The following is a 12,691-nucleotide window of genomic DNA, read 5'->3' as shown; positions in this document are numbered from 1 at the left end:
CCTTTTTGCTTTCTTTGTACAATTTATTTCTATTGTTATACCTCTGTGGTCTGAAAAGTTGGTTGGTAGAATTTCAATCTTTTTGAATTTACTGAGGCTCTTACTGTGGTCCAGTATGTGGTCTCTTCTGGAGAATGTTCCATGTGCACTTGAGAAGAATGTGTATCCTGTTGCTTTTGGATGTAGTGTTCTATAGATGTCTATTTGGTCCATCTGTTCTAGTGTTTCGTTCAGTGCCTCTGTGTCCTTACTTATATTCTGTCTTGTAGATCTATCCTTTGGAGTGAGTGGCGTGTTGAAGTTTCCTAAAATGAATGCATTGCATTCTATTTCCTCCTTTAGTTCTGTTAGTATTTGTTTCACAAATGCTGGTGCTCCTGTGTTAGATGCATATAAAATTATAATGGTTATATCCTCTTGTTGGAAATATGCCCTTATCATTATATAATGTCCTTCTTTATCTCCTGTTTCTTCCTTTGTTTTGAAGTTTCTTTTGTCTGATACTAGTACTGCAACACCTGCTTTTTTCTCGTTGTTTGTATGAAATATCTTTTTCCATTCCTTGACTTTTAGTCTGTGAATGTCTTTGGGTTTGAGGTGAGTCTTTTGTAAGCAGCATATGGATGGGTCTTGATTTTTTATCCATTCTATTTCTCTATATCTTTTGATTGGTGCATTCAGTCCATTTACATTTAGGGAGATTATTGAAAGATATGTACTTATTGCCATTGCAGGCTTTGGATTCGTGGTTACCCGATGTTCAAGGTTAGCTTCTTTAATATCTTCCTGTCTAAGTTAACTGACTTATTGAGCTATTATAAACACTCTCTGATGATTCTTTATTTCCCTTCCTTCTTATTCCTCCTCCTCCATTCTTAATATGTTGGGTGTTTTATTCTGTGCTCTTTTGTGTTTTCTTTGACTGCTTTTTTGGGTAATTGGTTTTGTTTTTTGCCTTTAGTTAGTGTTTGGTTGGTCTGCTTTCTTTGCTGTGATTTTATTTTCTCTGCTGATGTCTATTTAGCCTTAGGAGTGCTCCCATCTAGATCAGTCCCTCTAACATACCCTGTAGAGGTGGTTTTTGGGAGGCAAATTCCCTCAACTTTAGCTTGTCTGGGAATTGTTTAATCCCTCCTTCACATTTAAGTGATAATTGTGTTGGATACAGTATGTTTGGTTCAAGGCCCTTCTGTTGGGCATTCGTTCAGTGCCTCTGTGTCCTTACTTATATTCTGTCTTGTAGATCTATCCTTTGGAGTGAGTGGCGTGTTGAAGTTTCCTAAAATGAATGCATTGCATTCTGTTTCCTCCTTTAGTTCTGTTAGTATTTGTTTCACAAATGCTGGTGCTCCTGTGTTAGATACATATAAAATTATAATGGTTATATCCTCTTGTTGGAAATATGCCCTTATCATTATATATATCATGCCATTCTCTTCTGGCCTGTAAGGTTTCTGTTGAGAAGTGTGATGATAGCCTGATGGGTTTTCCTTTGTAGGTGACCATTTTTCTCTCTCTAGCTGCCTTTAAAATTCTGTCCTTATCCTTGATCTTTGCCATTTTAATTATTATGTGTCTTGGTTTTGTCCTCTTTGTGTCCATTCTGTTGGGGATTCCATGTATTTCTGTGGTCTGAGAGACTATTTCCTTCCCCATTTTTGGAAAGTTTTCAGCAATTATTTCTTCAAATACAGTTTCTATTTTTCTCTCTCTTCTTCTTCTGGTTCCCCTGTAATGCAGATATTGCTCCTTTTGGATTGGTCACACAGTTCTCTTAATCTTAATGTTGTTTCCATCCTGGAGATCCTTTTATCTCTCTCTGTGTCAGCTTCTATGCATTCCTGTTCTCTAGTTTCTAATCCATCAATGGCCTCTTGCATCTCATCCATTCTGCTTTTAAATCCTTCCAGAGATTGTTTTATTTCTGTATTCTCACTCCTTAGCTCTTGCATGTTTCTCTGCAAGTCCATAAGCAATGTTATGACCTTACTTTTAAATTCTTTTTTAGGAAGATTGGTTAGGTTTATGTCCCCAGATTCCTCTTCAGGGGAGACTATCTAGGTTAATCTGGTCTGTATCAAATTCTTCTGCCTTTTTATGGTGATAGAGATAGTCATGTGTAGTTGGCATGTGTCAGCTCAGAGAACGTCCCTTTCTTGGTAGTTTGTGGCCTTCCTTCCCTGGGAGAACAGTGACCTCTAATAGCTTGTGCTGGGCAGTTGCATGTAGATTGGGTCTCTGATTCTTGCCCGGCCGCTGTGAAGGTAGCCCCATATGCAGTTGATGTGGTCTCCTCTATGACGAGGTCACACTGGAGCAAGAACAGGTGGGAGGCTGTTTATCGCTGTGAAGGGCTTCTGAGCTGTGCTGCCGCCCAGGGGGTTAGGGTGCCTGGAGTTCCCTGGGTTCCCAGCTGCTGAGCTGATTGTGCAAGGATGCCTCTGTCCTGCAGTGGGATCCCTTTCCCTTTAAGACTTTTAATGGGCACTTGCTTTTCTTTGTTCCAGGAGCACCGACTGTGGATACCTGCTGCCAGATTTTACTGCCCCATTCTCCTAGTATCCAGCACCCCACGTACTGTTTGTGTGTGCTCTGGTGTGGATGGCTAGGACTGGGTGTTTAGCAGTCCTGGACTCCCTCTCCCTCCGTGCTCTGACTCCTCTTCTCCTGCTGGGAGCTGGGGTGAGGGGCGCTTGGGTCCCACTGGGCCTCAGCTTGTATCTTACCCCCTTCACGGGGCGATGGGTTCTCGCAGGTGTAGATGTAGTCTGGCTGTTGTCCTGTATCTTCTGATCTCTCTTTTTGGAATAGTTGTATTTGTTGTATTTTCAAAAATATATATATTTTGGGGAGGAGATTTCTGCTGCTTTCCTCATGCCACCATCTTGGCTTTGCCCCTCCAGATTAATTTTTATGTTGTCAAAATAAGTATAGATGCCTTATATTTGTCATTTTCTTATTGATTTATATTTACTTTTTATCTTTGTATGGAATGTTTGTTATTCCCTGAAATAAAATATTTTTAATTCTACCAATATTTTAGGAATTTCAAAAGAAGACTCACATAAAAATAATATTTTTTGGTCATTCCATTAGCACAAGGTCAGCAATATGTTTAGTCTCTAAATTGATTTATATTTTTTTATTCCCCAGAAATGTGTTATATTTAACTGAAAATGTACATTCAAAAAAGCAAAACTGATTGTCCAGTATTTTTAAGCCCTAAGTTTCTAATTTTAGAAACACTTTTTAATATATATCTCTCATAATCCATTTAAAAAGTACTTTTACAGAGGTGTTTTACTTAAATTCATATGTACCCGTAAGTAGGTAGTATTTTAAACTGGTTGACCTGCTTCCTATATGGCGTACTTTTCTTTCCTGTATTTCTCTTTCCATTCTGATGGACATTTAGTCTTGCTGCACTTCAGGTTTTCTTCCCTTGCAAAGTTGATGCTTACATGTGCTTTTTTATTCATTCAGCTTTTCTTTTCTAATTTGAAACCCTTGCACTATAGTTATACAGAACTCTTAGATTAACCATTTTTCTTCACCTAATTATTGATGGACAGCCACTATAAGGTAGAGTTGTATGTATACCATGAGGGATGCACAGATAAATAGTATAAATAAGTTTGATAACTTCAATTTGATATGTGTTTTGTGGTTTTCAGTATTCTCATTTGGCTCTCATAACTGAGATGTGAAATGGATAGGGCATATTTTTATTCCCATTTTATAGATGCAGCAACTGAAGAGTTGACCTTAGTAGCTAGAATACACCAACCCAAGTGAGAACTATTTTACTACCCTTTTTTGGTTTTTCAGTCATCATTATAAATGGATAGTTTTGTGGACTTTAATATCTGTAGTTTCTTTCCAGAGTGTCTGTCATTCAATCTGTTTAGTTCACATTGGTGGTATTCCAACATTTACATTATTATTACAATATATAGCCTTCTTTCAAAGTACACTGGCACTTGGCTTGGTTTTCACTGACCTTGAATTATTCACTGTGTGAGAAGGGCATATCAAACTGCTTTTACATATGTCTGCATAGTACATGTTAACAAATCCACAACTAAATGCTTCTTGGAATTTCAGGATGATCATATGGCCTATTGACCCACAAATAAGGCAAGTGTTTGAACAGATGGATGTTGCATTTTTCCATACAATTAAAATATTTAGTCTTTAAAAATCTCTCTTTTATTTTGACCTGTTTTCTGTAGGTATCTTTGCTTATTTTCACAGTCCTATGGAATTATTGGAATAAAGTTATGTTGTATGGTTTCCTAATGGATTGCCATAAGGTCTTTCTCTTTCTGATTAACAGGAGATTTCTACTCCTAATAAAATCAATTGTCAGATGAATGGAGGAGTACTGTATTTGTAAGTTTGTTTTCTACTGTTAGTATGTTTTTTCAGTATTGCAGCATTATTGGCCCTCTCAATTAAAAAGATGGTCACAGATTCTAGAAGTCAGAGCATACTATTTCAGTTGTGGTTGAACCTTCACAGTTTTTCTATTTATCAACAATTACTGTCAAGTTCAGTAAAAAATCTAACTCATAGTAATCCTTGCCTCAGATTTGATATCTGATGTTGGAAAGAGTAGTGGTCTCTATTTCAAAGGTATTAAATCTTAATTTTACACTAGCAACTTTATGCAGATCAACTATGATGAGGTATTATATACAAATTTTGTAGTTTCCATAGCTAAGTACCACAGACTGGGTGACCTAACAAATTTATTTTCTTACAATTATGGACACCAGAAGTCCAAGATTAAAGTGTTCGCAGGGTTGGTTTCTTCTGAGGCCTCTCTCTTTGGCTTACTGGTAGCTCTATTCTTTCACCTGTGCCTTCACATAGTTTTTCCTATGTGTTTTTTCTGAGTCCTAAACTCCTCTTTTTATAGGAACACGAGTCATATTGTATCCCTAATGAACACAGATGCAGAAATCCTGAGCAACATTGTAGCAAACAGAAATAAAAAATACATCAAAAGGATCATCCATTACAACCAAGTGGGATTTATTGCAGAGATGCAAGGATGGTACAATATTTGTAAATCAATCAGTGTGATACATCACATTCACTAAACGAAGGGTAAAAACCATATGATCATCTCAATAGATGCTAAAAAGGCATTTGACAAAATTCAACATCCATTCATGATAAAAATTCTCAACAAATTGTGTGCAGAGAGAACATACATCAACATAATAAAGATCTTATACAACAAACCCACAGCTAACCTCAAACTCAATGGCAAAAAGCTGAAAACTTTTCCTCTAAGATCAGAAATAAGATAAGGGTGCACACTCTCACCACTTTATTCAGCATAGTACTGAAAGCCCTGGCCAAAGCTGTTAGAAATAAGGAAATAAAAATCATCCAAATTGGTAAGGAAGAAGTAAAACTGTCACTATTTGCAGATGACATGTTGCTGTATTAGAAGTTCCTAAGACTTCACCAAAAAACTATAAGGACTAATAATTGGCTTCAACAAAGTTGCAGGATACAAACTCAATGTACAGAAATATGTTGCATGTTTATATACTAACAGTGAACTAACAAAGAGAAATCAGGAAACAGTTCCATTTACAGTTGCATTAGAAAGAATAAAATACCTGGGGATAAACCTAACCAAGGAGGTGAAAGACCTATACCCTGAAAACTACAAGACACTGATGAAAGAAATTGAAGACACAAATAAATGGAAATATATACCATGTATGATCATGGGTAGGAAGAATCAATATTGTTCAAATGGCTCTCCTGCTCAAAGCACTTTACAGAGTCAATTCAATCTCCATCAAAATACCAGTGGCATTTTTCAGTGGACTAGAGCAAATAATCCTAAAATTCATATAGAACCACAGAAGACCCTGGATAGCCAAAGCAATTTCAAGAAAGAAGCCCAAAGCTAGGGGGTTTCATGCTCCCTGATTTCAGGCTATACTACAAAGATACAGTGATTAAAGCAGAATGGTATTGGCACAAGAATAGATGCATGGATTAATGGAACAGAATAGAGAGCCCAGAAATAAACCCACACATATGTGTTCAATTAATATGTGACAAAGGAGGCAAGACTCTACAGTGGGGAAAAGACTCTCTTCAATAAATGATGTTGGGAAAACTGGACAGTTACACAGAGAATGAACCTAGATAACTGTCTAACACCTATACAAAAGTAAAAAAATGGATTAAAGACCTAAATGTAAGACATGAAACCATAAAACTCTTAGAAGAAAACATAGGCAGGGATATCTTGAATATCATCATGATTAATTTTTTCTGAATATGTCTCCTTCGGCAAGGGAAACAAAATAAAAAAGTAAACAAGTGGGGTGACATCAAACTAAAAAGCTTCTGCACAACAAAGAATACTATCAACAGAATGTAAAGGGAGCCTACTGTATGGGACTGTATGTTTGAAATGACATAATCCAAAATATATAAAGAACTTGTATAACTCAACACTAAAAAAGTAACCCAATTAAAAAATGGACAGAATATCTGAATAGACATTTTTCCAAGGAACACATGCAGTGGCCAACAAGAACATGAAAAGATGATCCACATCACTAACCATGAGGGAAATGCAAATCAAAAGGACAATGAGATATCACTTTGCACCAGTTAGAATGGCAATTATCCAAATGACAAGAAATAAGTGTTCACAAGGATATGGAGAAAAGGGAACCTCCCTACACTGTTGTTGGGAATGGTGATCATTCTAGCCATTGTAGAAGGCAGTATGGAGGTTCCTCAAAAGACTAAAAATAGAAATACCATATGACCCAGCAATTCCACTTCTGGGAATTTACCCAAAGAAAACAAAGTCCCTGATTAAAAAAGATATATGAACTCCTATGTTTATTGCTGCATTATTTATAGTAGCCAAGATATGGAAGCAACCAAAGTGTCTATCAATAGATGAATAGATAAAGGAGATAGGTGTATATATATATATATATATATATATATATACACAATGGAATATTACACAAAAAAATGAAGTATTGCACTCACAACATGGGTGGACCTAGAGGCTATTGCGCTAAGTGAAATAAGCTGGGCAGAGAAAGACAAGTACCATATGGTTTCACTTTTATGGCGAATTCCAAAAGAACAAAAAGGAAATGCTATTTACACTGGGTTAGGGTCCATCCTCATGATGCCATTTTAATCTTATTACTTCTTTGAAGGCCCTGTCTCCAAATAGTCACATTTTGGTACTGTGAATTAAGACTTTAGCATGTGAATTTTGAGGGGACACAATTCAGCCCATAACATATTATGCACCTTTTTGTTTCATTAAGGGATATGATATTTCTGACAATATTCACTATCCAAGTCCCCATTTTATCTTTGTATCCCCAATATGTAGTATAATGCCTAATATATGGCATGTACTTCATGAATGTTGTTGATTTCTTGAATGAGGGAATAATTAAAGGGAAGAGAGTGCATATGTAGGAAAATAAGGTGATATATCCCAACTTTATTATGCCAGGATAGAGAAGCTTTTTTGAAAATGATTCACTCTTAGGAAAAAAAATGGATCACTGATAAGTACATTGCTATCTTTTTTTGAGTTAGATTGCTGTCACTCTCCAACTTTTGGAATGGTGGAAAAGCAGAGGAAGTGAGGTAGAGGAAGGAAGGAAAGTTGAAGATGACAAATAAAGGAATATTTTAATAGTAAACATCAATACATATAGCCTTGGGGAGACTAGAAATATTAAGAAATAGACAAGAATGGGAAGGGGAACACATGAAATAATACCAATATTGGAAATGATGACACAGGAGGAATCAGATAATTTGACAGTTAAAAAAAGCCAGTGGCATACAAATGATAAAACACTTCCTAGTAAGCTCTGTATGTATGTATATATGTGTGTATATTTGTATGCATATCTATATATTTGCATATATATGTGCATATCTATTCATGTGTAAATATAACTGTATATTTTAGAAGCATATAAGTAGTATTTTTGATACTGAGCATGTATCAGAATCATCTGCAGAGGTTTTGAAACATACACATGCTTGAGCCCCACCCTAGTTCTGCTGAACCGTAATTTCTGAGGGTGGGACTTGAACAGGTATATTTAATAAATATTAATTTCTCAAGTGATTTTTATTTGCAGCCAGGGTATTATAAACTACTGTCTACTTGAAGGCAAGCTAGTAGTCATAATTTAGTAGTTGTTTGCCTAGGAACATAAGACTTTACTAGAAAAGGCTGATGGCCAATTACTAAATCAGTATCAGCATTTTACTAGAAGTACAAATTCTGAGGTCATTATGATCTTCATTTGTGTTGAGTACAACACTGTAATAAAATACTGATCATGAATAATCTGGAAAGATATTCATGTATATTCACACTCAAAGGAAAAAAATGCTTATTAAATTAGAAATATTATCATCACAAAGTTAGTTCTATTGAGTATTGACACAATTCCATTTTCTGGAATGAATCTCCTGTTACCCTATTTCCATTATATATTAAAAAAATGAATTCTGGATACATATTTTTCTGTTTTTTTAAAAGATATTTAAAAATAATTTTGGGGTTCTTACTGGCTAGCTTTACCTTTAAAATCTATCTTTCTTTTTAAAAGTAAGTTTTTCTTCATTCCCTTTTTCATGAAATTGGGTGGATTTCTTTGGCTTTTGCTCCCATAAAATCAAACAAGTAATGTGCTGAGCATTAGTAATGCAGATACACTACTTGTATTCAGGAAAGTTGACAGGCTAGTGAGAAACACAGACAAGGTAGTAAGTTGTTAGGACATAGTGTAACTGTTTTATGGTGGCTATCTACTGGGAAAATGGTCTTTTCTAATCTAGTAGCATTTTCATGTTGGAAACTTTTTATGGTAATGCTGCTGAAATTGAAAGACATTTCATTTTTAAAGGATGGGTATATATGTATTTTAATTTAAGAGATGACAAGGTGTTGGGTAAACATTTTCATTTGGAAGACTTGCTTAGGTTCAGTGAAATTAACTAGAATAGCATACAGCTATATCCTAGCTCTGAAAGTAAAAAAAAAAAACTAATGTCATAATGACCCATTGTACACTCTTATTAATGTTATGGTTAACTGAGTCTTCAACACATAAGATCATCATTATGATGATCTTATACATGGCATAAACTGAAGTGCCTTCTTAAATATAAAAACACTGTATTGTGTTTAGTATAGAACCATAGACTTGAGGGAACCATAAAGACCCATCTAACATAACCTGTCATGTGACAGCACTGAAGAAGAGTGGTTTGTGATTTGTCCAAGGCTGGTTAGGCCAAAGCCGAACTAGCAGCAAAACTGTCTATTGGTTCTTCTACCAGTGTCCTTTCTGATGGAGAAAATGACCAACAAGTATGTTTTTATTATATTCCATGCTTCGATGCCCAATACTACATTCATGATATGTGTTGAAGACTCAGTTAACCATAACATTAATAAGAGTGTACGATCTGATGTTGTTTTTGGTATACATATGTTTTATTGCAGAGGTGCATACAGATATGTCATACTTAAATACCCCAAAATGTCAGCCCAAATCATATGTATTTGCATTAAAAGAGATTTTTGACTTTTAAAAAAAGACCCCTTCAGAAAGGAAACTCCTTCTTATAGCTAGTTAAAAGGGTCTCATGAAATATTATTTTGATTTATAAGAAACATCCATGGACATACTTTCAGAACTGATTCTTCATTTCTGACTGATTAGTGGTTCCTAATGCTAAAGCTAAAATTCCTCTGCCAACATACCCCTCTTGATAGAGTAAATGTCTGACTAACTATGTAACATATAAGTTATTTAGCTGCCATGAAGGCTAGCTTACTTGAGGCTATGTTCTTGCCCACTTTGGCCACAGTCACCATTGTTAATCAATTAATTATAGGGTGAATTGATTGAGAACATTCTCATCATCTAGATGAGAATTAATTTGGTGTGATGGAAAGTTACCAAGATTTGTAGACATTGTGTTAACTAGTCATGTGAACGTAAACATTGTGGGTCTCAGTTTTCTCCTCTATGTAAGCAGAGGGTTGGGTTGGATAATACATCCAGCTCTTGTTATTTTGTAATCTGTAATACATGTAAGGGTTTTTCATCCTAGCTACTGTGCTTCTTTAGGGACTAGAATTACAGCTTATTTGAGTGTAGTCCTCAGAGCTGAGTAGGTCCTACATCAAGGAGCAGAAGTACTCTCTTGGGTGGCTTCCTTTCTGTCTGCCTGACCCAGGTGATTGGAAACCTGGCATATAATGTATATATAAAGTGAGTAGGGACATGGCCTGGAAACACTTGTTTGAGCTTTGCAGATTTTGTTTGTCTATGCTAGTTTCTTTTTTGGTGATGTAGCTGGTTGGACATTTAAGTACTTGTATACTGCTAACTAATTCAAAGGGTATAGTGAAACTCTTTAGGTTCACATTTTTTGCCATGATCTACAGTTTACAAGATTTTATCTATTTCTTGACTTTCTTTGCATCCACCTCATGATTCACACCCCAGTGAGTGTCTTAAGACTGAGTTATTGTTTTTTTTCTTCTGTCACTACCTAGTTAGAAGAGAAAGCTAAAGCATAGATTTTATATGCTTCTAATTACTTGAAATTATATAATAGAGGCAGTGATGTTATATCTCTGTATGTTAGAAAACAGAGAAATGGAAATACTAGTAGACTGTAAAACTTATAAACTGAAAGAGTTGGGTATTAAATTATTTCTGGTATGATTTCTGGTTTTAAATGGAGCTAATCATATGATGTTGCAACTGGATTTGAGTATTGTTTGAATTTCTTTTTACAGGATGAAGGAGTTGTTAAAGAAATCCCTATTACTCATCATGTTAAGGAAGGATATGAGAAAGCAGATCCTGCACAGTTTGAGTTGCTCAAAGTTCTTGGTCAGGGATCCTTTGGAAAGGTAATGAATACTTTCTTTCACATTTGCTCGTTTTCTAAAGAGCAAAAATATACACATAGATAGAAATGTAATAAATGTGCCATTTCTAATCTTGTTAAAGAACACATACAAAGGTGCTCCAATTTTACCCTTTTTATTTCTGTTGTACTTTTAGCCCCATTTCTTTATACTTTTCTAAAGTAATCAAGGTTTTCTAGTCTGCTGGGCTCACTGATTTCTCTAGGACACAATATAGCATACTGTTTATTAGCTGCCAAAATCAAAGTAGTTTGATTTTTTAAAAGTTCTTCCTTCTTTCCCTGTTTACATGCTGATATGATCACTGCCTTCTGTCTCCTGGTGATTTCATCTATACTCCTTAATTCTATAATTGAAGTCAGAATGTATGTATCAATTCATGTATTAATTCATCTATCATCTATTAAAGCAACGTATGTGTAAAGGTAGAGCCAAGGATAGGCCCTGGGTGACATGTGGATTGTGTGAAACTCCTGCTTTCAAGAGACATAAATCTCAAGGGAAAAAGCAAAATTGAGAAAGATTAACTCCTACATCCATTATTAAAATTGCTTATTAAGTGCTTAATGGTATATGATTCTTAGAAAGAACTATACAGGTCTAGTTCCTGACTTTCATACACCTAACATCTAAGACATGAAAATTATTGCATATACACAGTAAGTAACAGCCTTTAGGAAAACAGTAACAACAATTTTGAGGGAGAAAGATAAAGGAGAAACTACTAATTTCAGGGAGGCTGAGATTTAGTTTCAAACAGGAAAAGTATGGCAGTAGGGCAGTGATTATTATGCTTTGAAACATTTTTAAAGAAAGATACTTATTGAACATCTGGTGTGTGTACATGTGTAAAAGCAGTATTGATGAATATAAAATAGACATTAATTATCTTAAAGTACCTCATATCTATGTGTTATAAACTATAAAAAGGGGATAAAGAAGTACAATCTTCAATCATAAAATAATCATGGGGATAAAAGTACAATACAGGGAATATAGTCAATAATAATGTTATATCTTTGTATGATGACAGATGGTAACTACACTTATGGTAAGTATTTAATAATGTATAATATTTGTCACTTCACTTATTGTACATTTGAAACTAATATAATACTGTATATCAACTATTTCAGTAAAATTTTTAAAAAATAGAATATAATATAAATTGTAGAAACATTTTCAGGGCACAAAAAGGACACACTAAGATGGAATATGATTTGCCACTGAACTGGTACAGAAGACATATGAAGACTAAGAGATAGGACTTGAATAGTTGTGCTGAGGAGAGTAAAACTAGCAGGAGCCTTTAATGGATTATGGTCAGGGGTGTGTTTATGGAACTGACCTGTAGAGTAGGCATGTGCATTCTGCACACTTCTTTTTAGTTTCTAAAAGTACAGTATTCTTTTAACTATTTTACATTATATTTTTATGATATTAATTTAGAAGAACAGAGTTGGATTTCTTTTATATCCCAAAGGTATAAATGCTTAAAGGTTGACTTAGATGAGATCTCATCAGGCAAACCTTTCAAGGCATTAAAAGTAATTGTTTTATCATTTGATATATATATTTATTAATTTGTGTATTTATTTATATTCAGCTTTGTTCCAGAAAAGATTTAAGGTGGTGATGATGATGGAAACACAAAAATAAGAGCAGGAAAGATTACATGAAGCTAGGAATACACTCTCTTTT

At 34.9% G+C, this 12,691-nt stretch overlaps 1 protein-coding gene across 10 annotated transcripts in view; it reads left to right on the top strand.

Annotated features, from left to right (window-relative positions):
* Positions 1-12,691, top strand: part of RPS6KA6 (ribosomal protein S6 kinase A6) — a 166,714-nt gene that overhangs the window by 60,392 nt on the left and 93,631 nt on the right. For 6 of the 10 annotated variants that reach the window (XM_017668067.3, XM_037004820.2, XM_037004821.2 and 3 more), the window contains one exon: positions 10,856-10,972. In XM_017668067.3, coding sequence (XP_017523556.1) covers positions 10,856-10,972 — 117 coding nt within the window. Of the gene's footprint in view, positions 1-4,336; positions 4,393-10,855; positions 10,973-12,691 lie in introns of those variants that run through there. The other 4 variants (XM_037004819.2, XM_017668046.3, XM_073227575.1 and 1 more) reach the window with 2 other exon arrangements.

The sequence above is a fragment of the Manis javanica genome, chromosome X (assembly GCF_040802235.1).
Source record: "Manis javanica isolate MJ-LG chromosome X, MJ_LKY, whole genome shotgun sequence".
Taxonomy (NCBI): domain Eukaryota; kingdom Metazoa; phylum Chordata; class Mammalia; order Pholidota; family Manidae; genus Manis; species Manis javanica.
This window is presented reverse-complemented; position numbering and strand designations above follow the sequence as displayed.